The 26,518-nt window shown below is 53.1% G+C and overlaps 1 protein-coding gene across 12 annotated transcripts in view; it reads right to left on the minus strand.

Moving 5' to 3' along the window:
• The window catches only part of SLC6A9 (solute carrier family 6 member 9), a 32,844-nt gene extending 20,639 nt beyond the window's left edge, over window positions 1–12,205 (minus strand). For 4 of the 12 annotated variants that reach the window (XM_057708388.1, XM_057708347.1, XM_057708360.1 and 1 more), the window contains exons 1-3: window positions 11,974–12,202; window positions 9,775–9,870; window positions 6,274–6,389 (exon numbers count right to left, since the gene is read on the minus strand). Coding sequence is in view for 4 of the 12 variants with exons in the window: in XM_057708347.1 (XP_057564330.1) it covers window positions 6,274–6,303 (30 nt within the window). In the remaining 8 variants the exon portion in view is untranslated. Of the gene's footprint in view, window positions 1–6,273; window positions 6,390–9,774; window positions 9,871–11,973 lie in introns of all 12 variants that reach the window. The other 8 variants (XM_057708394.1, XM_057708354.1, XM_057708374.1 and 5 more) reach the window with 5 other exon arrangements.
• Window positions 12,206–26,518: the final 14,313 nt, after the last annotated feature.

The raw sequence follows: 26,518 nt of genomic DNA on the forward strand, positions 1-26,518 counted from the left end.
TGCTTCTCCCAAACCCAACCCACGTCTCCCCAGAGGACATTCCTTCTCTTGCCTTCCGAAGGTCAAGTCAGGATGCTCTACAGGGAAGGAAGGTGGCTTTCCCAGTCCCCTCTGCCTCACTGCCATCAGCCCCATTGTGCCTGACATCCCCGCTCATCCCTGGCTTCCAGGGATGAGGGCACACCGGTGCCCACCCCACCCAGGCACTTGCCCTGGACACGGGCCAACATTCCATGGGGTCTCTCTCCTCCCAGCCGAGATCTGGCCCCGTCCCCTTCCCCCACCCTCACCACCGAGAGCCCATGTACCAAGTCCCCCTGCCCCCTCACCCACTCTCCCCATAGGAGTAACTGCCGTGCACAGACAATGGGGCTGTATTGATTAGTACAATTCCTGGGCACCTCCGGCCCGTCTCCCCGGGAGCTGGGACAATGCAGCTTTGATACACAGAGCAGATTCTCAGCAGGTCCTTGGGCTGGGGGAGCCCTCACACCCCCATTCTCCTCCCCCGTGCCCCCACCACCCAGCTAACTCTTCCTGCTCCTTTGCACAGTTGCAACTTTCTGGGTCACTTTTGCTGGTGTCTGTCTCTCTGGCTGGCTGTGCCTGCCCCTCCCTGGCACAGACCACTCAGCCCCTCTCCCCATCCCCAGCCCTGCCTCCCAGTCTGCCTGGCACCAGAGAGGGGGCTTGAACTCCTGGAAGGTGACTGACCTGTTCTGGGGAGGAGGGGGCCACAGGTCCCTGAGCCGCGGCCATCCCAGGGTGAGCACTTGGAGCGGAGCGCGCGCGTCCCCTCCGCTCATTCACACCTCTGCCAGCTCCGGGCGACACTGACGCATCCCCTGCCTCTTCCACTGCCGGCTGGGCAGCATCAATTACTTTCACCTCATCTCCTCCCGAAGCTCTGCCTACCCCCTCCCCTGGCCCTCCCCCTCCGGCCAGTCCCCATGCAGCCCGGCGCGGGTGCTCCACAGCTAGAGTGAGGCGTGGGGTTTGTTGTTTCTCCCTTGTTCCCAGCAAGTTATTGGAACAAAACACACACACACACTCACAACCACAGGGTGAGGCAGAGCGAGCGCGAAAGAGAGAGAGAGGGTAGCTCACTCCCATTCTAGAGTGGGTTCTGAGGCCCAGATGTTTCTGAGCACACAGGCCTGCCACTTGGTGGGCTCCTGCTAAGGTGGTTGGGTACCACTGGGCACTAGAGATGGTGAAGGGGCAGGGAGACGGGGGCATAGCCCACAGGGCACTACCAGAGCATCTCAGACTTCTTAGCGTGTTGTGGGCTGGGGGGTGATGGGCCCTGGAGCAATCCCCCTGGGAGTTGGGGACCCCTAACCCGCCAAGATGTTGGAGTGTCCTCATGAGAGAATGTGACTGACCACGCAAAAAAGCTCTGGCCTAGTGAACTGCGCTGTCACCTGTCTGAAGAAAGATGGCATTAGCCAAGAGGGTGGCTGCAGAATACAGACCCTTGAGGGTTGGAACGCATCACCCAGAACCTGAGGTGTTCCCTCTGGGAGTGTGTGACACCAGCAGGTGTCACCATGGCTGGGGTGGAACGTCACTCAGACCCATCCAACCCCTCTTCTCTGGTCAGTCTCTAGTGGATGCTGAGACCCCACCAATCGGTGGCCAGGAAGGCGGGCACAAGTGTCCTGGTGCTGGGAAGGCACAGCTCCTTCTGGAAACTGATAGATTGACAAAGGGTCTGGTACATGGTAGGATCTTAGTAAACATCTGTGAAATGGAAGCATGCATGAAAGGACAGTTTCCAATGTAAAGGACAGTTTCCCTGTGAGTTTGGTAAGTGAGGTGACCCCAGTGGGAACATGGCAGGATGACATTTTTTTTTTTTTAAAGGCAAAGGCTTTAGAGTCAGACAGGCCTGGGTTCAAACCCCAGCTCTGGCAGTTCTCGCTATATATATCTCCTTGGGTAAGTCCCTTAACATGTCTGGTCTTAGTTTCTTCATCTCTTAAATGGGGATAATATCCACCTGTCTTTGCAGCTAGGAAGCATTATTAACAAGAGTAATAGGTAACACATACTAAGTGCTTACTGTGAGCCAGCCGCTGTCCTAAACAAGTTATATACATACATACACTCATTTCGTCCTCCCAATAGCCCCTTGAGGTAGGTATGTTATTGTCCCCCTTTTGGGGAGAGAAAACAGGGAGACGGGGACTGACCTCGGCTCAAGCAAGTCTCCTAAGAATGGCCTCAGATCCCACCGCCTGAGCCGTTCCCCGGGCCAGCCTCATGCAGCCGGGTCCCCAGACACGCTCCGCTGACTTCCTGCGAGCCCAGACTGAGGGCCAAGGCCCTGGCTGGGCCAGTGGCTCCAGGAAGGCCCAGTCACCCATGATGCCCAAATGCTCACTTCCACCCAGGGTGGGCTCTGGGCTCTGGCTGCCCTGGCCTGGGCCGGGTGCCCAGAACAGGCAGCCCTGGCCGGACAGCTTTCTCTGGCTCTGGCCACGGGGACTGGAGGCGGCAGCAGCCCAGCTGGGTCCTGGCCGTAATGAGGCCTCATTAGTGGGATCCAGCTGCTCCAGCCCCCTCAGGGAGGCCAACTCCCCCAACCCCGCCTCTGACTTTTCTTATTAAGTGTGGGCATTGCTCCAGAGGACCACGGAGTCTAGGGGCTTGGCTGTGCCCTGAGACTCCGAGGGAAGGTCCTGCTGAGCCAGGAGTGGGAAGTGTTGGGGGTGGTGGGGCTGCAGGGAAGCTGTGTGAGGGGAGGGGAGGCCACAGGACTGAGTAGGTGGCCTCCAGGGAGGCCGGGGAGGGGAGGGAGACCAAGGGGAACGGAGGGCAGATCCTAGGTCCGGAGAGGAAGCCTGAGGAGGCTGGGCCTTTTCCTCTGGATCTCGATATTGTCCATGTCACTGGGGAGGGGGTAGTTGCGCATCTGGGATCATCTAGTTGATGACCTAAGTCATTGCTCAGGCTGTCCTGGCTAGGAGAGCACCTCCTCTGTGCTAGGCCTTATAAAAGGAGGATGCCCACTGTGTGTCACTGCCAGAGCTAGGAGAAGACCTACTGTGTGCCAAACCCGTGCTAGGAAAGCACCCAGCGTGTGGCAAGTCCAATGCTGGGAGAGCTCCCACTGTGTGCCAGACTCTAAGAGAGCAGCCACTGTGTGTCAGCCCCATGCCAGGGAGCCCTTGTGGTGTGCTGGGTCCTGCACTAGATGACTGCCCCATGCATGCCAAATTCTGTGCCAGGTGAGGACCCAATATATGCCCAGCCCTGAGCAGGGTGAGCACCCACTGTGCACCTGGCACTGTGGTAAGTGAGTGCCCAGTGTGTGCCACATCTGTACTAGCCGAGCACTTGTCACATGTTGGGATTCATGCTAAGTGAGTGGCTGGTAAGGGACAGGCCCGCTACCAAGGGAGGGCCTGGTGTGTGCCAAGCCCTGTGCTTGCTGAGCTCCCAGTATGTGTCAAGCCCATACTAGTTGAGCACCTGTCACTTGCCAGGACTTGAGCTGGGTGAGCACCCACTGTGCACCAGGTCCTGTGATGGCTGCTACAGACAAGAAGTATCCAAACCCTCCTGTCAAAGCATAACAGGACAGGTCGGGGTGGGGCAGCCCCAGGCAGCCTGCGAGGACGATTTCGATGCTCTGGCACCAGGGCCCAGCCCGGGTGAGTCTGCTCTTATTTATCATGAGGCTTCCGGTGGCAGAAGCAACCGGAGCACTTGAAGATGTGGGGAGAGCCAGTCAGTGAAGCTCATCAAGGCCTTTCTGCCCAAGATGCTATATGAGTAGGGAATGTGCACAGGGGAAGGGACTGAGTTGGCCAGCTCGTGGACTTGGTGTGAGGCCGTGGGATTAAAGCTGACCCAGCAGGGCTCTCCTGTCCTGGGCTCCTCTCCTCCAGTGCCCTGTCCTCCCAGCCCCAGGCAGCCCGGCCTCACATGTGTATAGAGGCACTAGGTCTCCACGAAAGGACCCCCCCCACCCCCCACCCCCAGTGGCCCCAAGCATCCCAGCTGCTTGCAGGCTTGCAGGCACCCCGGCCAGCTGGGTTCCTGCACAGCCCTGTCCTAGGAGCTGCTGAGGCGTGAGGGAGGCAGCTGAGCTGGCCTGGCAGAGACCATCTGGGCGGGGGGTGGGGGAAGGGACACGTGTGGCAGGCATGTGGGCCTGGGCACGTGCTGGGAAGTGGCTCACCCTCCACAGGGCACCTGCCACCTGAAGAGCCCGGCAGAAGCTCCAAGGATGACATAGGGTAGACGTTGAAGAGACCCAGGGGACCCATATCCTCACACCCAAACCTAGGGCAAAGGGGGGTGGAAATGAGGACCCCATGGCAGGCGGCAGCTGCCTACTCCCACCCTACCAGGGCACAAATGGCAACAGAATTCACAGATCTGGGACAGTCCAAGGGCCACCGACTTGTGTGCATGGCCCTCAACACCTTCTGTTCTGCCCCACCATGGCACCCAGAGAAGGAGCATCCTTAGTCATCTGCCCTTAGGGGACCACAGGCACCTAATAAAGACCGGGTGCAGCTGCTTAGCTTAGCGAGGAGAAATGGTGCTCCTCAGAGGCTACATCCTAGAGACAAGCACTGAATGGAGGCAGAACTGCTTCCAAACTGGGTCCCGAGAATAGCGTAGCCCTAGGTCACAAGCAGAACTGAGAATCAGGAATAGAATCTCGAGCAACCACTGGGGGTGCCCAGGGGACATGCTGTGGAGCCTCAGACGCAGCAGTGGCGGGCAGAAGTCAAAGGTCAGAGGGCACGGAGGAAACCAAGCCCCAGCTATCTTTAGGCACATCCTGGTGCTGGGAACGGGTGTCCCAAGGCAACATTCCCTTCCACAGACAGGCTGGCCTGCTGGCCGGCAGAGCCCAGGGTCCGGGAAGCTCAGCCCCGGCAGGGATTCTGGGGCCTGTGATTCATGCTGCCATGTGGGTCCCACATCTCTCCGGCCTGCCCGCCTCCGTCCTTTCAGGGTTACTCCAGAGAAAGTAGAGAAGCCGATGAGTACTTAGAGGGTTTCTTAAGTTTCATGGGACTCAGAATCTCCGTGTAGGGAGAGGCAGAGCCAGCCCTCACTTCCCGCAACAGGCCCATGACGATTCCAACATTTCCGGGAAGAGTGAGGCCGTTTTTGATTCTATCACAGCATCCACCCCTAGCAAGTATCCAGGTTGTGAGATCTCCATCTCTGCCCCCATCTGAGCACTCAGAGTTCAGGTTGGCTGAGGAATACTTTGAGAAGCTTAGTTCATTCAGACTTGTTCCAGTCAGGAGGGGGCCAGACCAGAGCAGGCCTGGACGCTGGAAGTTCAGGATGGGGCAGGTTAGAGGGTCCTGAGCCTGGAGGATGACTGTCCAGTTCCCTCCCCCAGACCATTCCTTTGGACCAAGCACCCTGAGTCCCAGAAATCCCTCGTGAGGAACAGGGCTTGTTTGGGGAGGGCTCAGTAGAGACCCTAGGCCAACTGATCTTTCACTGAATGAGAACTGCAACAGGAGAATCCATGGAGGGGAGGGAGGAGCCGAGGGAGGGGCCGTTCTCTGTCACTGGCTTCCTCCCCTGACAGCTGCCCAGTGTCACTGGTTCCTGAGGCAAGATCCCAAGAGAAGGGATACAGCCACTGCCCTTGGGGCGTTTTCCTGGTTCTGTGCATCAATGAGCCGGCCCTGCTCTTGCTGCTGTGTCTCACTGCCTCTCCTGTGCTTTGAGGCAGTGGGCAGCGAGGAGCCATGGCTTGGGGTAGGGGGAGAAGGAGGTTTTCTGAGAGCCCTCAGGAGAAGATTCAAAACGAAATGCTCTATGTTACCTTTCAGAGTGGAAGAAGAGAAGAATCAGACAGGCTCTGAGGACCCCTTGATCAGCATATACTGAATGCTCCCCAAGGCAGGCAGAGCACAAGGTTGGGGGTGCCGGGGTGTCAGCCACAGGACAGCCCTCCCAGCAGGACCGACTGCAGCCTTCTCTCCAGGGTATCTTGTGATGAGGGTGGGAGGTGTGCCTCTTGCCTACCACCATGCCTTTTGGGCTCTGTGGCGGAATCTGCCCTGCTATGGGCTTGGAGCCGTGGCAACATCTAACCTGCTGGGTGAGAGTCTGCCCACCTGGGCCTGGGGCAGCCCTAGCACTCAGGAGCCCTGGCAGTGCCAGACTTGGGGTCCCACGGAGCTTCCTAGGCCCTCCTGCCAGGGCCAGCAGCTGACAGCAGGCCCCAGAGGGGACGGTGCTCACGACCCCGCCTCCTCCCTGCAGTCTGGTCCCTGTACTCACCAGCATCCCTTTGGCACCTTTTCCTACCATGGTGGTGGTGGGTTAGGGGCTCTGCAGTCCCGGACCACACTCACAGGCTCTGTTTCTAGCACCTTTCAGAGCAAAGGCCTCAAGAGCTGTGGAGAGAGCAGAGAATGTGGTGACGATTTGGCCTGGGAAGGCAGGGCAGGACGTGTGTGGCCCTCAGGGCTCTCCAGAACAGGTAGTGTGGGGCCCAGACCACCGGGCTCACAGGCCCTCTCTTCCCTCCCGCCCTGGTCCACCCCCTGCCAGGCCATTTCCCATCCTGCTCCTTTCTGGATGACCCTCAATCCAGTTCCTACCTCACTCTTCTCCCAACCCTTCCCCTGGATCCCTTGGTCTCCAGGCTTCCTGTCCCAATGGGCAAAGGTCTATTTTTGACCCTCCAGATGCCCAATTCTGTAAAAGATAAAAAATGAACACAGAACTGGGACAGGGTCCAATTCCTTCATCGTCTGTGTGAATGGCTGCAACCTTTCCCCTGAAGGGGAGTCAGCTTGGATCAGCACATGCTCCCCAACCTCGCCCCAGCCAGGCAGCCAGGATGCTCCTTCCCTATCCTGGTGCCACTCAGCTTGGGCTCCAGGCAGCTGGGCTTGTTATGTCACTAACTTGGACCAGAAGCTCCGGGCACACCAAACACAGCATGAGTGGGCATGCCGCCGTGCCCGTGCTCAGGCGGGCCCCTGCAGAACACCTTCCCTCCTGCTCGCCAGGTGAAATTCTACAAATCCTTTAGGACCCTTCGTAAGCGCCACCTCTCCTCTGCAGTTTTTCCTGACACTGCCCCCACTCGACCCCAGAATGAACAGATTGCTTCCTCTTTTGTGTTTTGTGCAGACTTTTACCAGTGTCCTTATCAACTCATTTTAGATATATTTGCTTATGTCTGTCAACCATGGGTTGGCCAGTTCCCTGAGGGGTTGGATGTGTTTCATTTACCCCTCTGTGCCCAGCGCCTGGCATGGTGCTCAGCTTGCGGAAAGTGTTGGTGGAACTGAGTTGAAGGGAAACGGGTAAGGCTGAGGCCTTGGAATGAGGGGCCAGGTCAGCTCAAGATCTCGTAGGAAGCCTGAGAGGCAAGGTGGGGCTGGCGAGCAGGCTGGGGCAGCAGGCAGACGGGAGGCGGGAGGCGCAGCCATGTGACTACTGGTATCTGCAAGTTCAATGCTGGATGGATGCAGATGGAAGAGGGGGCAGTGTTTGACAGGTCATGGGAGTGGAATCAACCTTTGGGGAGCCTCAAAGAGTTCTCTCATGAGAGGAAAACCCAGAGTCAGATGGACAGGGGCATTCACCCTCCATAAGGCCTGGTCCTAGGAAGGATTGGGGCCTTCTCTGGGTCCTCTCAGGGAGTAGACTGTATGCCAAAGGCTGTTCTGTGCCACTCTGCCCCAGTCACAGCCACCTCAAGGGCCATCTCTCAACCACAGGGCAGGAAGTCACTGGAAGGCTAGAAAAGAGGAGGAAGAAGCTCTTCTTTGCCTATGCAAATCAGCCCTTGGCTACCTTAGGCCTTTGCCCTGGCCACCAGGTGTCCTGCATAACCTTGTCCCCAGGGCCCAGCCAGGCAGGCATGTGACTTCTGACCATTCCCCTTTGGTTAGTCACCCAGGCTGGGCTTCCTACCCCCCACTGTTCCCTAAAGAGGTCCCTGCTCATGGCCTTGGTCTTCTGGGGGCTGTCAGAAGAAGAGGGGGGTATGCTCCCTTAGAAGCTCATATCCTCGTCCTCACTTACCACACCCTTCCCTCCAGATTCATTGTCCTCAAAGCTGTCCCTCTTCGGCTAACAAATCATAGTGACAGTGATGACAGCAAGGACAGCAGATGGCATTAAGAGCCACCTCACGGGTTGGGCATTGCGCCCTCTGGTTAGCTGAGTAAATTGAGGACACTGTCCTAGAACTTAGGCTGCAGGATGTTATCCCTGAGTACTGCAAATACAACCTTAGTGTTCAGGGTGCTGACAGGTGAGAAAAGACTGCTTGGCGGCTGCTTCCAGGACAACGAGTTGGTGTAAAGCTCTGCTGCTTCTCTTGCCTCTGCCATTTCTGTTAAATGGCCCCAACCACCCATTCAAAAAGTACCACCTGAAGGCCTACGATAGGCCAGGTCCTCTTCTAGGGGTTGGGCATCCACATTACCCAGGTACCAGGCCTGCCCCTAACCCATATATGGGCCACTATTGACAAGCTCTCTATCCGTGCCACGTGGGTCAGAGTCAGGTTGGCTTGTGTTGAAGAGCTTGGACTCTGGGACCTGGAAGGAGGAACTGGTTCTGCCACTCAATAGGTATGTGACTTTGAGCAAATTATTTAACCTCCCTGAGCCTCAGTTTTCCCAATCTGGAATATGGGGCTAATCATACTTCTTTTGCACGCTCTGAAGTTTCTGGTTAATTTTTGACTCTACAAGTCCTCCACTTTTCCCTCCCCTCCAATCCATAAATCTTCCCAAAGTCCTAAAGCTCTGATTTCCTCCAATAGTCTTCCATATCCAACAGGATATAGCCTAAATTGTTCAGCAGGCATTTAGGGCTGGCCACAATTCAATTCATTTATTCCACAAATATTTATTTCGGGCTTGCTCTGGGCCAGATCTTTGCTGGGCACCAAGAACTCTTCAGTCTCCGCCTTCCTATAGCTTACAGGCTTGGGGGAACAAGTGAAACTGGTGACTCAAATGTGTATAATTAAAGCCTACGATAAATGGTGCGAAAGTGAAAGATCCTCTTTACGAAAGTCTACACCAGGGGGGCCTGGCCTTGTCTGAGAGTTACAGAGGACTTTCCTGAGGAAGTGATGTTTAAGAGTCAGAGGGGGATGATTAGGCAACAGTGAGCAAGAGAAGAGGAAGAGCGATTCAAGTAAATGAAATAATATGTGGAAAGACTGTGAGGCAGGGGCTCAGGCAACGAGGGAGAAAGTGGCCAAAGATGAAGGTGAATAGATAAGCAGGGTCAGGGTCTTTGGGGCCTTGGTTTTGGTCTTTATCTTGAGGGCAATGGCAGTTACTGAAGTCTTTAAAGCAGAGTTGTAACTGTGAGGAGGAGCAATTGGTGGAGTGTGTATTTTGAAAACATCACCCTAGATTAGTGTGGAGAAAGGACTGGAGGGAGGGGATAGAGGAAGAGAGGAAATCAATTAGGAACGGGCCAGGCCACGGATGAGACAACTTGGTTCAGGAAGGTAATGATGGGGTGGGGGAGAGGTATAGAGATTTGAGAAAAATATAGAAGGTAACTTTGGTAGGAGACTTGGTGATGAATTGGACTTGGCTGGTAAAGGATAAGGAGGGGTCTCTGGTTTCTGTCGGTATAAGAAGAAGAAGCCAGTGCTAGTCCCAGAGACTGGAATGCCGGGGATGCTGCAGGTTTGGAGTGGGGAGAGGATGCGCTGGGTTGGGTGAGCTGGGTTGGAGCTGCCTGTCAGCCACCCAAGGGAGGATGGGGAGAGGGCAGTCATAGGACCCAGCCCACCTTTACTGTCTCATTGCTCGTCTTCCTCTCCTCCAAACAGGACTGTCAGGTCAATCAATTTTAAGGGTCCATCTGGGCCAAGCCCTGGAGTCCTCGCTGGGGACGGAAAGGTGACAGGTTCTTTCCTTGTCTTCAAGGACCTCACAGCTTAGGAGAAGGATAGAGGAGGAAGCATAATCTCCATTCACTGTGACGGAGGGAGTGGAGTAGCTGTGGGAGTAGGGGAGGGCCTTTAGTTCTGCCTAGAGCCAAGGTAGGCTACCCACAGCCACTTGCAGCCACCTGTGGCCACGTGGGACTATCCAGCATCCCCAGAGGGTTCTTGCCTTTGCTTAGGCAGTTCCCTCTTCCTTGAGCACCCTTGTCCCCATATCCATCTGTACATACCCCACCCATCTTCAAAACCTGTCCCAATGCCATTATCATCAAGAAGCCTTCCTTCCTCCTCCCATTTGTAGTCAGTCTTTCCAGGCTACTCCCCGTTACCCGCAAAGCACACTTTGTACATCTGATTAACATGCTCCTCACACGTTGCCGCTGCGGCATGGTTACTTGTGTCCAAATCTGCCTTCCCCACCAGCTGGAGAGATCATCCAGGGCAGAGGTGTGATTCTTCTGTGGCCCCAGAGCTGGGCACTGAGCCTCAGTCGCAGTGTAGGCCCAGTAAGGGGGCGTTTTCTCTGCGGTCCTTGGAGACATTTGGGCATGCTCAGTGTCGACCATTAGTCCCTTCCTAGAACTAGTCCCCTCACCCGCTATCCTCCAGTCCCTTCACTTTGGGGTTCTTTAACCTCTCAGGTCCTTCTCTCCTTCTCCACTCCTCGCCCCCTAGCCTTTATCTTCTAGCGGCCGCAGCATCAGGCTTATTTCAGCAAAGAAACAGACCTAGGCTTTGTGCGGGAGCTGTCAGAGAGCCGGGGACGCGGCTCCTTTAAGAGTGACCAGCGAGGGGGCGTGGCCTGCGGAGAACAGGCCCTAAAGGGGGCGCGGTTCCTTTAAGAAGCTGCCGGCAGGCGGAGAAGAGGCCCCCGAACGCCAGGAAGAGGCGAGGTCGCTTTCGGAGCTGCAGCACCTCCTGGAGCGCCCCGATTCCTCGAAGCGGGGCGCGTCCGCCTTAATCGGGGTGCGAGGTGTTGGGGGCGGGCGTTACATCAGCCGCCACGTGTGGGCCTCTCGGCTGGTATGGAGGCGGCAGCCCCGCCCCCGGTCCCTGCCGTGGAAAAGTACCGGGGCGCCCAGGTCCCCGCCCCCTTGCCCCGCCCCCGAGCCGGCTGCGGCCCCGGCCCCTCCCGGCCCTCCGGGAAAGCCCCCCTCCCGCCCGGCCCTGGCCCCGCCGCCTGTTCCCGCGAGCCGCGGCTCCGGGGTGCGGGGCGCCGGCTGGGGTGGTCGCCCCAGGTTGCTAGGCCCCTGCCCTCACCTGCCGCCGCCTGGGCCCGCCCTGCGCGCACCCGGAATGAAGGTTGGGTCGGGGAGGGCGCGGATTCTGCCCGGGTTACAGCCCCCAAAGGACTGCGCGGCCGTAGCCCCTTCCCAAAGCCGTGGCCGGGAGCCGCGGACCACAGCCCGAGGGGCGCCGAGACCCCCTGCGCGGCTTCCCAGGACCTGCGGGCGCGCGGGAACCCGCAGCGGGCCGGCGAGGGGGCGGGCAGATGGGGAGGCAGGCCGGCTGGAGGAGCCAGATAGGCAGGCTGGGCGGCCGGCGGCCGGCGAGGAGATGGAGAGCAAGAGCCCGCTCTCGGGGCGCAGACCCGCTCCGGCGGTTCCCGGCGCCGGCAGGCCCCTGGCGCTCAGACCCACTGGCGCCTCAGACGCTCTGGTTCCTGCGCTGCCGGCACAGCCCCGCGCCCGCCGCCCGGGACCCAACCGGCGTCTGCACGCAGCTCCCCCTCCTCCAGGAGCGCCCCCCCCCCCCCCCGCCCCGGCCCCGCGCCGCCGTCCCCTCCCGCTTCAGCTCCTTGGTGACAGCGGTGACACCCAGACGCGCGCACCTACCCCGACCGTTCCGACGAGACAGACATCCCTGTGAGTGCACTCACACTCGTACCCACAGATGCCCGCATGCATGCGCGATCACACACACACACACACGCTCGCTCGCTGGTCTTGGGGCTCAGCCCCGCGGAGCCGCCAGACATCCAGACGAACGGCAGTACAGACAGAGGCGCGGGCCGCAGCGCCCCATTCCCCCAGGCTCCTTACCATGCTGCAGCCCCCGGCCCAGGCTCGCTGGGTCCGCACCGCGGTGCGCCCAGGTGGCTTTCTTAAAGGGAAAGTTGCATCAGCCTCCTGAGGCTCAGTGCCGCCGCGAGTCCGCCCGCCCCGCCGCGCCGCTCCTCCTGTGCTTGTTGTGTTTTGGTTTCGGGGAGGCGGGGGCCAAGAGTTTGGTGAAAGTTTGAAGAGTGGAGAAGGCTTGGGAGATCTAGCCAAGTCCCTCCCCTCTGAACAGCTCCCCTGGCCGCCCTGCCCCACCATCTCATCCCCCCCCCCACCCCGCCCCCCTCCCCCCGGCCGACTTCTCAGGCTCCTCCTCCCAGGGAATGAAATTACAAGTTGCTCCAGCTTTCAGATGATTGATCCCCACGAACCCTTGGGAGTGGGCTCCGCAAAGGAGCCCACTTCTCCGCCCCTGCCTTGTTGCCCTCCAGCTGGGGCCCTTGGAGGAAGCAGATGTCGTCCCCTTCGGGCTAGGCTGGAATGAAGCCAGAAGGCCTGGGGCACTTGGGGGGCTGGAGCTGGAGTTAGCCTGCCAGGCCCCCAGCCTTCTGCGCCTGCGTTCCCCCTAGAGAGAAGTCAGAGTAAATTCCATTCCCTTTGGAGCAGTGCCGCTAGGGACTGTGGGCACAGCTGGTTAAGGCCTGGGTCCTACTCCTTGGAACTGGAGGGCTGGGGGTCCTTTATCTATGGACCCTCCTTTGACCACTGGTTTGGTCAACCCTACATTGGCCATTGTATTACAAATGCTGCAGACACCAACCTGGGCTGCTTCTTCTTTGCCTGGGGAGCCGTACCTGGGTTCCAGTCCCAGCTAACAGAGACTTTGCCAAAGGGAGCTTTGCTGAGCCTCAGTTTCCTGTCCTGCAAAATATACAAAACACATTGTTCCAGGCTGCCTCTGAGCAGCAAGGCTTGGCAGTTGGTGGACAGGGGCTCCCACAATTGCTTACCTTGAGAGTCACCAGTTTTCAAGCAGAAGGGCCAGTTAGTACTAGCTGTCAGAGAACCGATGTTTCCCCCAGCATCTGCTCAGGAAAGGGGCCAGTCTCTCCTCTGCATCCCGAGTCTGTCTTCACTGTTGTCTGGCCAGGAAACCAGTTTTATTTGTTCCTTGGGGATAGTCAGCCTCCAAGAAGCTGATTCACACATGCCAAACTCACACAAGATCAATTGACAGGTGAGATTCCACTTTATTAATTTACAATCAGAGGCACTGAACAAGATAGCAGGTATCAGGCACAGACACTTCCTGCCAAGCAGTGCTCTCAGGCCACACACAGTCCATTCCACCAGCCTTCCCCAGGACCTTACTGACTCAGAACTTATAACATATTCACATTAGAGACTTGATCAGATCTGGGAAGATCTGGAGACATTATTCTAAATAGTAAGATTATTTTCATTTTTACTTTGTCCCCAAACCTAGTAGATATAGCATGTTTGTGATTTATATTCTCCTATGAACGAGTTGTAGGTGTCTTATGTGTGTGTGTTGTCTCTTCCTGAGCAGTCTGTCGCTCCTGTGCCCCCTGGCCCGTGTGGATTTGTGTAGGTGGGTCTGTGTTTGTGGAGGAATAAGTGTGCACTGCAGCAGCTCTGTGTAGTGGTGTGTGTGTGTGCACACAACTCCAGGGGCTGGGCACCTGTGATCCAAGCCCCATTCCCTTGCCTCTCCTGCTAGGACATAAAGTCTGTCGCTGGTCTCTCCCTCTCTCCCTCGCACTGGGGCTTGTCAAAAAGGACCACCGCACAGGGAAGGCAAGATGGAGGCTGTTGGAAGATGCTCCACAGAATGGAGTAGGGACAAGGAAGAGTGGGAGGGTGGGACAATGGCCTCCTTTCCCCTTGAAGCAGTAGACTGGGGGCCAAGGGGCCCTGAGAAGAGGGCACTGAGGGGTCAGTGAAGCTTCTGGGACCCACATGGCCACCTCACCCTAGGGACTCATGTGAAGGGAGAGAGGCTTAGCATGTTCACAGCCAGACCCCCAGGAGGCTCTCAGGGCCCGGGGTTGGGAGTGGGATGGGGTGGGGTGGGAGAGGAGAGGGGGAGGGGTGCTCAGGGTTCAGCCCTCTGAGCTTCTATCTGGGAGAAAAAGCTTTTGGGATTAATCTGGGGGCAGGGAGGCAGCCTCAACTTTAGCCCATGGGGTGGGGGAAAGAGATTTTCCTTGGGGTGTTTGGGAAAGTTAGAGATATTACCCACATGGGCTTTGCTGGGCAGATGACAGAACACAAAGTATATTTGCATACATATAGAGAGATTTATAGATGTGTGTATTTTACCCGTCTTGATCTAGAAAGGGCTTTAGGCAGCCACACCAGTGAGTTGAATCCTGAGGAAAAGCTTGTGAGAAAGATTCTTGTTTGAAAAACGGTCTCCACGAGTCAGAGACTAAAGCGGCTGTTTTTTTCCAACCAGGATGAGGCCCTAAGGGAGGCAGGTTTGGGCCTAGCCCAGGTCAGAGCTGGGATGGCCTTCATCCCCGCCTATGAGCTCCCTGCCCTGGGCTGCTGGCCCACAGGGTGGGAAGGGCATGGCCAGCCTGGGCCACTGTGGGGAGAGTAGGGGGATCAGGCCAGAGGACAGAGAGGAGGACTGATGGGTTGCCTGCTTTTGGCTGGCTTGCTTCCTCCTGGGGCACGGCAGTAAGAGGACAGGCAGTGGCCGGGCCCCACCCACTGTGGCTAAGGCGTGTCTCAGGAGCCTCCAGCTGCAGTGCTATTTCCTGGGAGGGCTGGGCCCAACGTTAGATCCCCTGGTGCTGACTGGTTTCACTTGTCATCATCAGGCCGCAGGAGCAAGGCGTCTGTTGGGCCGCAGGGAGTGTGCTTCGGTGTATGTCTGGTGGGATTAGGGATAAGGGCAGACATGGGCCACTTCTGGAAGGCACTGTAGGAGCTGGCAGCACTGGGCACCTTGGTGGAAGGGTGCTGAGGGAGCCTGCTGAGAAGCTGGGGGAGGGTGGACATTGCTTTCCATTATAGCCTGGAGCCCCCGTCTCAGGAGCTGCGGAAGCCCACCTGGGCTCTGCTCTCAGACTCTTCCTCCCTTGAACTTGGAGCCCAGTGGTCAGTGCCTGACACCCTCTCTGCCCTTTCCCAATGCAAGGGAGCAGGCTAGGTTGGTACCAGATCCAAGAGCTGCCTCTTGGGCTCCATGTGCCCTTCAGGCCATCCTGTTATGCTTTCTGTGGCCCAGGTCCAGGGGGGCAGAATGAGCCAATTATGGAAATCAGAGCAGGGTTCCAGGCTAGGCCTCAGCAGCTGCAGGTACAATTAGCCATATAGATTGGAAACGTTGACTTTGGCCTGTCTGGGGTACAGCCCTGATGTCCAGAGCATTCAATGTCCAGATTCCTAAATACCTTAGACCTCCCCAAATCCAGAATTCCCAGTGCCAAGGGTACCAGAGCGTCCAATACTGCAGAGAACCTGAAACCCAGAGTTCCCAGCACCCAGAGCCCGCTAATGCCCAGGGCGCCTAAGGTCTAGACCCCTGATGTTCCTAACATCCAACTCTCAGAGTGCCAATGTCCCAATTCACTGGAAAGGAATCCGGAGGGGAGGAAGAGGTGGCCCTGATGACCCAGGTCCCTTCAGTGACTGGCATTGTCTGCGGAGTGGCCATCACGGAAGCCGGGGCTGGGGGTGGTGCTGGAAGCAGCAGCGATGCTTCCTGGATGCTCCATCCTGTCCTGAGGAGGGATGGAGACGAGTGGCTTTTCCTCCAGTCCCTCCCTGCCCCGGTCACATGACGTGTGTAAGAGAGTATCCACTTACTCACCACGTATGAATGTACATCTACTCTGTGCTGGGAACTCTGCTGATTTCTAGGAACTCAGCCCTGAGAGAAAAGGAATTCCTGCTCTCCTGTATGAGACGTGCCGCCATGTGCCTATGTCACGTGCCAGTGTGGGGCAACACATCTCTGTCTGTGGCCCACGTGTGGCCAAGGGCTTGGCTGTGAGGATGGATGGCTGCTGGCGTGTGATAGTGTGGAGGTGAGGCCGTGAGCACAGACGGTCAGCAAGTGGACGTGTCTGACTGTCAGAGCGAGCCTGACCGTGTCTGTCCCTCTGGCCATCCTTATGCTCCCACCCTGCCTCACTACCTTCCTAAGGGATGGGATGGAAGGCCGCTCTTCCCCGGGATCAGGCCTCCCTATGGGGAGCAGGGGGCTGGTTCAGAGCTAGAGGCGGACACCCGGAGCCGCCCTGTAGAGGGACGGGCAATTCCTCCCACTGCCCCTGCCCCCACTGAACCCAGAGCCTCTTTGGATTGCAAGGAGTGGCTATAAGTGGAGCAGCCAACACCAAAAATAGCCATCCACCCTGGGGAGGATCCTTTGACACCACCCCCTCTTCCCAGTCCAGCCCAGCCCAGCTTGCTGACCTGGAGCCTGGGTAAGGCTCCTGTCTGACACCACTTCCCCGGCTCCTGTCTGAGTAACCCCTTCAGACTTGAAGGAGGGACAAAGCCATGATGTGACTACAAACGATGACATCACAGGGAGCTGTGACATTATGGGGAGTGGCACAGGGCCCCCGCGCAGGGGTGGTGTGGGGTGGCCCGAGTGGGTGGGGCTCCACCTGCTGGCAGCACCCTACAACTCCCAGCAGCTGAGGATGGCGAGACTGGATAAGGCTGTACTGGGGGGCCCTGCCTTATCAGTCTTCCCCACGTGCCTGATAAGCCTCTTACCATGGGCTAGCTCAGGGAGCAGGCAGGGAGCAGGCTGGAAGAGGGGAAAGGGTCGGCCGGGGCTGGCTGAGCTCCAGGGCAGACAGCTGGGGTCAGGGAGCCCTGGCAGAGCCCCAAGAAGGGGGTGGAGGGGTCCCTGGGAGAGCGATGGCTGCCTGCATTCTTATCCCAGACCTTCCACTTAATAGCCAGGCAAAGTGAAACCTCGGTTTCCTCAATATTCCTTAACAGGGAGACTGTCGGTAGTGAGTATTGATCTCGGTATTGTTGTGAGGATTAAATATGGGTGAAGTAGGCACAGGAGAGGGCCTGCTACAGAGTAAGTGCTCATCTTCCTTCCTAGGTGAGATCAGGATCCTACCTACGAGGTGCCCGCCTGGCCCAGCAGCACACCTGGCTGGCCTGGGCCTTGCAGGGGTTTCCAGAGTCTGTGCAGCCCAGCCCCATCCCCACACATCCCCATCCCCAGTCTGCACTTGCCTCCAGACTCCCCAAGAATCCTGGACTTTCTGGAAGCGTTTCTTCCAGCAAGCCCCACTGACATCTTGGAACCCTGGTGCCCTCTGGTGACAAAAGCCATACATGGCAGTTACAATCTTATCCCTAGGGCACATCTGGCCAGACAAGGTGCTGTCCCTGGTCTGGTTATTTTATGTCTTCCTCACATCATGTTTACAAGGTAGGGATTATCCCCATTTTCCAGAGGTAAGACTCAGGCAGGTTGAATAATTTATCCAAAGTGAAAAACTAATGAGTGGTAGAACCTGAACTTGAACCCAGGTTGCCCAGTCTCCAAAACCTATACTGTTACTTGGTGAACAATATGCACACATGGTCACATGGTGACCCAGTTGATGTTTTATGTGCCGTACCGATAATTTGAGCACAACTCTGAATGGGTATGTGTTCACTGAAATTCTTCAACTGTGAACACAAAATTGTGTGACTTGGTCTTGAGCACAATGAGGTTGGGTATTTGACTGTGGGGACTTTTTGTTGGCTTTGATGTGGCTGTATGATTGTATTGTGTGAGTGTAACCATGGTTAGTTAGGCTGGTCATTTATGCTGTGTGAGATTAGCCATGGCAAAGTCCAGTTCTCTGTGTGTGTATGTGTGTGAGAGAGAGAGAGAGAGTGTGTGTGTGTGACTGTGTTGTGGAGGGGTGTGCAGTTAGCTAGCGAGATTGTGTGGGGGAAGGTGAGCAAGGGCCCTGAGTTCCCAGCATCACTTGCCTTTGCGGTCCCAGGACTGTGTCTGCTCACCATGACACACATGATGGATGGCTTCACATGCCTGATACACTCCCATGGGCCTCCCGGTTCTTAATCCTCCCCTCTCCCCCACTTTTTTTGGAGGAAGTAAAGCAAATAGTACCACAAATGGAGTTGGCTTTCATTTTTTCCATAGGATATTTGTGAGAACATTTTATAAAACTTTGAGTGATAACTCCAAAAAAAAAAAAATCATTTAAAAAGAAAAGTAATTATGGCTATTCTAATTCTTGAATTTGAATTCGAGTGTCAGTTCTTATTCATTCTCCGGATCTTGTTCACAGATCCCTGGGGGTCTTGAAGACCATTCCAGGGGATCCACAAGGCAAAAACAATGTTCATAACACCACTAAATTGTTCTTTGCTATTTTCACTTGGTTGATATTTGCACTGATGATACAAGAGCGGCAGTGGGTAGAACTGCTGGCACCCAAGTAGGAATCAAGACGTGACTCCCAACTGTACCAGCAGCCTCTGTATTTTTCTCTGCCACTATGCATGCACAGTACAAAAAAAAAAAAAAAAAAAGAAGGGAAAAAAAGAGCTTGTTTCACTGTGGATAAAGCAACAAAATTATTAATTTTATTAAATCTCAACTCTTGAGTACATCTTTTTAGTATGCATACTGAAGTGTGATAGTTACCTCCAGGAAAAGCACTCAAAGCGATTGAGTTGTGAGCTGAAAGTCACTTTTCTCACTGAATGGCTACTTTCACTTAAAAGAACACATGACAAAAAAAGTTATTCAGACTTGGGTACTTGGCATGATTTTCTCAAAAGTGAATGAAGTGAGCCTGTCACTTCAAGGGAAGAAAACTATTAGTGTCTGTGGCCAGTGATACAATTAGAGCTTTCAAGTGAAAATTAGAATTTGGAAAACTTCCATCTGCTACCGTGAGTTTGAAAGCTTCCTGAGTTTGATGAGATTGGTAATGACATTAATGAATGTATGGGCTTTTTTGTTTTTTGGGTTTTTGTTTTGTTGGTCGGTTGGTTGCTGGTTGCTGTCTATAATGAAATGTGTCAAAGTTTGGAAGATCTGATAACTCAGTGAACCAATATTTTCCGAATGACTAGGGTATGATGTTACGGAATCATGCATGGATAAAAGAACCATTCAAAATGCAAGACAGGCCAGTGGATTTTAGTATAACAGACTATAAACAGTTCATTGATATAGTTTCAGATTCCACACTGTCACTAACCTTTAAGAAACAACACCTGTCGAGTTTTGGTGTAATATCAAAGAGGAATAGCCACAGTGAACTGAAAAGGCTATTAAACAACTTCTCCCTTTTCCAACTACATACCTTGTGAGCCTGTTTCCTTCACATCTTTCAGCCAAAACCATTTATTGCAACAGATTGAATACAGAAGCGGGTATGAAAATCAGTATGAATCAGTATGACTATCAATAGATAAAACTCACTTAAACAAGACTTTTTGGGTCCTCGATTATTTGTAAGTGTAAAGGGTCCTGAGACCAAAAAGTTTGAGAACCGTTGAATTAAATTTTTACTTAAAAAAAGACAAAGTGGTATTAAAAAGCTTGCTAAACAACTAGATATTAATTGTCCCTAGAAGAAATAATAATTACGTGACATGATAGAGGTGTTAGCTAATGTTACAATGGCAATCACATTGGTGATATATGAATGTACCAAATTAATATGTGGTTCACCTTAAGCTTATACAATATTATACGCTAATTATATCTCAATTTTTCAAAAGAAGACTTTTTATTGTTATTATTAATGTATTATACTATTAGAGAATAAGCTTATGTTACTGCTTCCATCACAATGCATATAAGCCACAGATTTTCAGCATATTCACGGTGTGGTTGGTGGCATTTTCTCTCCCTTATGGAGTGTGCACCTTGTCACCTTCACCCCGCACAGCCTGGTCTTCCTTCATGGGAAGAGAAATGGATCCCTCAGTAGCTACTGCCTCCAGGACCGGTGATGGCGGCCAGCTGGCTGGCTGGGCTCTGTGTTCCCGCTCATCCCATCTCTCCTGTTTCTACGCACACTTTTAAAAAAGCTATTATTTGTTGAGTACTGTGTTAAGAACTTTATGTGCATTTTCTCATTTACTCCTCACAATGATTCTACAGGCTAGAAACTATGATTCTCATTTTATAGATAAGAAAACTCAACCTCAGAAAGGTTAGGAGAAGCCTCTAGGAATATAACTGACCCTAAACTTCTTTTAATTTATACATTCCAAAGGTGATTCATCTAAAGTTTAGTACTTTGACAATTGTTCTTAGGAACACATTATCACTGAAGGGACGTCGCAGCACAGATCTGCACCAGAGCCTCCACATTTAGGTCCTTGCCCCTGAGACCCCACCAAAGCTCATGGCGTGTTGAGGGCATGTCTGAGCCCTGGCACGGATGTCTTGCCTGGATTGTTTCCAGAAGTGTTGTGCCTAGCCTTCACCCCCACCCACTCCCACCCTCCCTTCTCTCCTTACTGGAGCAACATTTTGAGCTCCCCACCTGATCCTGCATACCTGGGCTCTTGGATCAGCTGTCACACCAGAACCCCACTCCTGGTATTGAAATATGGGTGGATTCAGACTCCAGGACAGCCCCTTTCAGGGAGCAGCAGAGGAAGCGGAGGCTGGAGGGTGAGGGCAGTGGGTAGAGATGGGGTGTGGGCTGAGAGAAGCAGGAATGGAGAGGAACCCTGGGCTCTCAGCCCCCAGCCACGTCAGGAATGTTCCCAGACAGTGCTGACCTCTCACCCTAACCCGCTTCAGCTCAGGATCCACTGCCCCCACCACCCCCACTCGAAGGACCAGCAGCCGCCTCTGGAGCAACTGGGGCATCACCATAGCAACCAGGCCAGGCCAGGATGGGGGTGGGGTGGGGCAGCTTTAAAGTCTTTCATTGCTTCCAAACGGGCCTGATCCTCTCATCCCGGTCATGTCCAGGGGCCCTGTGGATTGGGGGATCCAGGCAAGCAGGGGCCATCTCCTCCCCACCATGTCTCTCAACTCGGGGAAGGGTTTTTTCTGGTCTCAGCCAGATCCTTCCCAACACAATCCAGTGGGAAATTCAAGCTCTCTGTCCAGGGCCCTCCTCTGCCCAGCACTCTAGACGCTGGTGAGCATCTCCTCCTGGCTTACTGGTGGCAGAGCTGGAGGGGAGGCAGGGAGGGTCTGACCCCTTGCCTCTGCCCCCATGGGCTGTGCTGTATCAGGGTTGAGATCTCGTCAGCTTCGTACCTGATGGGAGGAGCAGAGGAGTGATTGTGGGGGTGGGGCTGCTCAGGGCTTGGTGACCTAGGCAGAGGCCTTTTGCGGGCGATTAGCTGTCCCGCTGGGTCTAAGCTCCTTACCCTCAGCCTCTAGCCTCCCCAGCCCCAGGTCTAATCCAGAGGTGGGGGAAGGGCCTTGATGGGTCTCCAGTGACCCCGTTTAGCACAACCAGCTGTGGCGCTGTGGGGGTCGGGCCTCTCTCCGTCCCTGTCTCTGTGAGTCTCTCTGCTTCTGTGGGCTTCCCTGCGCCCCCTGCTTCTGTGTTTCGGTCTCCCTGTCTCCATGTGTATTGTGTGCCTTGTCTCTGTGACGAGCTCTGCGACCCTGACTCCGTGAAACTCCAGTTGGTGACAGAGGGCATGGACACCACTAGGTAGTGGGCTACGCCGGCCTCAGTGACAGAACTGTGGGTGATAGGAAGACTTGGGGACACAGACTGGTAGGTGACATGAGGTTTCAGACAACACAGGGTCTTGTTGGCAATGCGCTGTGGGTGAACCAGGTTTGAGGGACGTGGGGTTGTTTGTATTGAACACACAGATTGAGTGACCCTGAGTTGTGGCTAACACAGGTTCTGGGTGCCTCAACCATAGCAATTTAAAATGAATTTGGAGGCAGCAGAGTGACAGCAGTGGCTCTCAACTGGGGCCATTTGCCCTTCCCCCCAAGGACATTTGACTGTGTCTGGAGATACTTTTGGTTGTCACAACTGAGGGGAAGATGTGCTACTAGCATGTAGCATGTAGAGGCCAGGGTTGCAGCTCCACATTCCACGTGGAGGTCGGTCCCCCACAGTGAAGAACTGTCAGACCCAAATGTGGGGGGCCAACACTGAAGCCATCTGCCCAGGTTGAGATCCTAGCTGTTGCCGTCTGAGACCTTGGGCAAATTTTCTCATGGCTAACGTGCAGTACCCGGGCAGTACCCTTCTAGGTTATTGGGATTGCTGAGCTGACACTTGTAAGTGTTTAGAATAGTGCCTGGCACACAGTAGGTGCTGTTTATTGACTCAGGTCTGGAGAGAAAAAGAGTAGCTTTAGATTCAGGGACTCAAATGTTCTCTCCTTTTCTCACTACAGCTTCTGCTTCAGACAGGCTTCTTCCATTTCAGGAAGCCACATGGCCAAAAGCAGCTGCCCTCTTACTGTTACACACCAGGGTTCTTGGACTTCCTTAATCAATAGAAATTAAGAGGTCAGATAAGAAATTCAGGCAAGGCTTTATTGGGGCCCCTGCTGCAGCAGTGCGGAGAGAAAACAAGTAACATGTTCCGTTGCTCACTCCCCAAGGCGGGGGAGCTGGTCCTTGTATGAGGTGAGGGTAGGGGTGTGTCCAGGGGTCCAGCCGGAAGGGTGGCTTGGGTGGTTTTCCCACCCCTTTGGTGTTGTTGAATGCAGGGGGCATGTGCAGTGCCCTGCTTTTGCTCCCGACACCCTGCTTTTGCTCCAGGCTCTTCAGAAGTGGGTCTTTGGTCTTTTTGTATCTTATTGTCCATAATTTGCTCAACCGCACATGCACACAGTTATTTTTCGTCCCTTATAGTTTCTTTGTATTTTGTTGCTCCAGGAGACATTTGTCCAGGTGCAAGCACTGCAGCAAAGGGTCCCAGGTCCCAGGTCCCAGCCCATTATGTCATGCATGCTTAGTGATTTCAGGGGAAAAGAGACAAGAACTTACAAATCCTGAGGAATGGCTCTGATTGGCTAAGCCTGGGTCACGTGATCACCCATGTTTTGCAGGACACCACATAAATAGATTAACTCTTCTATTCTTCATGACAGTTCTCTGGAGTAGAACTCTTTCCTCTTTTAACAGCTAAGGAAACTGATGCACAGATGTTCAGTAACTTGCTGGTACATTGCAAGCCCAGGATTTGATCCAAGGCAGTCTGGTTTAAAAACATGCACCCTCCACAGCCACCATCTTGAATGTTTATATTTAGATATGTCGGGTTTTATTTTAAAATGTTCAGTAAGAAGCAACATCATATTTGTTAGCAAGATGCAGTCACAGAAACATTTTCATTACAAAAAATTGCCCATTTTTGTCTTTCTAAGATGAAGCAGCTGTGCTAATAGCATTAAGCCATCCATTTTTTTGAGTGGGCTAATGAGAGATTGGTTGTGACTTTCCTGGGGAGAGAAAACAATAAGAGCTGGTCCTGGGGTGAAGGGTAGGGTAGGAGGGAGGAAGGGACCTTGGTGGTGAGCAGGAGAAGAACTAGGTCTAGATAGGACCTAGTGTGGTCCTGAGATGGAGCTGCCATGGTTGATAGAGCCTTTATATTTGGATGATGACCCAAGACCAGACAACTTTTTGACTTTTCCTGGAGCATTGGCAGAGATCCAGCACAGTCGCATCAACTTCCCTAATAATACATCTGCCATCAATCACATACATCTTAAGAGAAAGAACGCCTGGATTGTGAGAGTATCTCGCCCTAGGCTCCAGGGGCTGGAGAGCAGGAGCATGGATGGAGTGCTACTTATGTCCTTATATCACCTAATTCTTCTTAGGTGCTTAGTATAAGGAATAATCAGGTGGAAACATGTGAGTGGGTTGGATAGAAGTCCCTACCACCAGAATTCGGAGAAGCCATTCTGCAACGAATTGGTGTCAGAGGTGGGGTTATAGTGCCCTCTAGTGGAAACTGTGAATTTACACAATATCAGATTTTGGATGTGGTTCATTAAGGTAGGCTAAATCCACCCAAGGCAAGCTTTTTTACCAGGGAGTTGGCCTCCAGAGTGTTTGGAATGCAGGCCTATAAGAAGAAACTCTGTGTGTGCGTTGGGGGTGGGGTGGGGTGGGGTGGGGGGTGGGGGAACTGTGTAGCTTCTCCTAACTTCATTGTGTAGAAGTCAGGAAACGGTTAGGGAGGCAAGATGTGGGAGTGGCTGATGGCAATAACCCAAGGATTTTATTTAAAATGTGAGAAACCCAAAGCCCGTGGAGATAGGAACTTTTCCCTTTTCTTGAAGTAGACTAAGTAAGGTGATTTAAATAAGAAGGCACAGCCAGTAACTTTCCAAGCAGAATTGAATGTGTGCCTGGGGCGATTCTGGATGTCAGTTAAATTGAGAAATACTCCAATTCCACTGATTCCTTTGATTCACCCAGAACAAGAAAATAAAAAGTGCGGTACCATTATTAAAAAATAAAAAAATTAAAATTAAAAACAAAAAAAACAAGAGAAGGACCAAGAGATAGTATACCCACAGTAAACAAAGGGACATTTTTGTCAGGATGGGGAAATAGAAGGGTTTGGGAGGAAGGGCATATAAGAAGAGATGAGTTAGAGATTTCTTCTTCATGGTGAATGTTTTAGTCTTTAAATGTGTTTCTCCTTCTGAGAAGGTACAACACTCTTTGTTTCCAGCCAGAAAATGTCTTTGATATGATTGGATTTAGAGCTAGTTGGTTAAAAATTAGTATCTGGGGATTTAGAAAATATTTTGTTTGCTTGAGTGGCTTCTCTTAAGTATATAAATTAATTGCTTTATTATGAACCTAAATTGCTCTTGGCAAAATTGTCTTTCTGTGTTTAACTGGCCAAGGTATAATTTGTTTCATTTATGAACACAGTAAGATTTATCTATGAATTAGAGACATTGAAAAAGTTGATTTCTTTTGTCTTTTTAAAAAAATGTTTTTTTCTGTTTGTTTTGGCTGTGTTGGGTCTTCGTTGCTGCGTGCAGGCTTTCTCTAGCTGCGGCAAGCAGGGGCTACTCTTCGTGGTGCTGCGAGGGCTTCTCAGTGCAGTGGCTTCTCTTGTTGCACGCAGGCTTCAGTAGTTGCAGCACGGGGGTTCAGTAGTTGTGGGGCTTAGTTGTTCCTCGGCAGGTGGGATCTTCCCGGACCAGGGATCGAACCCGTGTCCCCTGCATTGGCAGGCAGATTCTTAACCACTACATCACCAGGGACGTCCTGAAAAAGTTGATTTATTCTGATAATGATGTTAAGATTTTTTGGGTTTTGTATGTGCAAATAATCCATTAGTTTGATAAAATTTAATTGAAGTCACCCATTAATGCATCATTATAATTTGAACACATCTGTGCAAATATAACATTTTACATGGTTCAGGTTTTGCTCTAACAAAATACCATGCACTGGGAGGCTCAAACTTCAGACATTTATTTCTCACATTTCTGGAGGCTGGGATGTCCAAGATCAAGGTGCTGGTAGATCCAGTTCTTGGTGAGAGCCTTCTTCCTGGCTTCCTGGCTTGCAGAAAGTCACCTTTTTGCTGTGTCTGCACGTGGTGGGGAGGAAGAAAGGACGGGAGGGAGGGAGGAAGGAAAGGAGGAGCGGGGGAGAGATAGAGAAAGAGAAAGAGAGAGATGAAGAAATTAAGCTTTTTGGTTTCTTCTCATAAAGTCACTAATCCCATTATGGGGGCCTCATCCTCATGACCTCACCTAAACCCAGTTACCTCCCCCAAGCCCCACCTAATAATGTAACAGAGAACAAACCTGACTCCATATTGGATCTATTCCTTTAGCTCTAACCTTTGTGCTCTCTTTCTTGTGCTTAGTCATGCTGGCTCTGCACCTTGGAAAGGAATGTTGCCTATAGCCTGAAATACACATAATAGCCCCTTTTCAAGACTCTGCCTCCAAGGCTTGAAGATTAAAGGTATAACAATTTTCATTCATATAGAGGTAAAAAGTTGAAGAACAGAGTAACATTTATCTTGTTGGAGATTTACAGGAATATGGTGACCAGGCCTAGAGTGGACAGCTACAAGAACAAAGGGTTATCATTTTCCCTCTGTGGTCTGGCCAGCACCAAGAAGTTTACAACAACCAGCCACATCCCCTACACTTTTACTATAAAAGAAGCCTGAATTCTAACTCAAGCAAGATGGTTCTTTGGGACACCTGTCATGTGGTGAGCAGTATGAGCTTGGACTTGGTAACAATAATATCATCATATTGGGGGTTAGGGCTTCGACATATGAATTTTGGGGCACACAAACATTCAGTCCATACAATAACCATCCAGTAAAGATGCCTCTCCATCACCATCTTCTCTGTCCTCCCCAAAGCAACCTCGACTCTGACTTCTAGTAGTTTTGCTTGCTTTTGAACTTTACATAGTTAGAATTATACAGTATACACTCTTTTTTTTTTTTTTTGGCTGCACTGCCCAGCTTGCAGGATCTTAGTTCCCAGACCAGGAATTGGACCCAGGCCTCCGGCAGTGGAAACTCAGAATCCTAACCACTGGACCGCCAGGGAATTCCCAGTATACACTCTTTTTTTAAAAAATTAATTAATTGATTAA

Source organism: Hippopotamus amphibius, chromosome 1 (assembly GCF_030028045.1).
Source record: "Hippopotamus amphibius kiboko isolate mHipAmp2 chromosome 1, mHipAmp2.hap2, whole genome shotgun sequence".
Classification (NCBI taxonomy): domain Eukaryota; kingdom Metazoa; phylum Chordata; class Mammalia; order Artiodactyla; family Hippopotamidae; genus Hippopotamus; species Hippopotamus amphibius.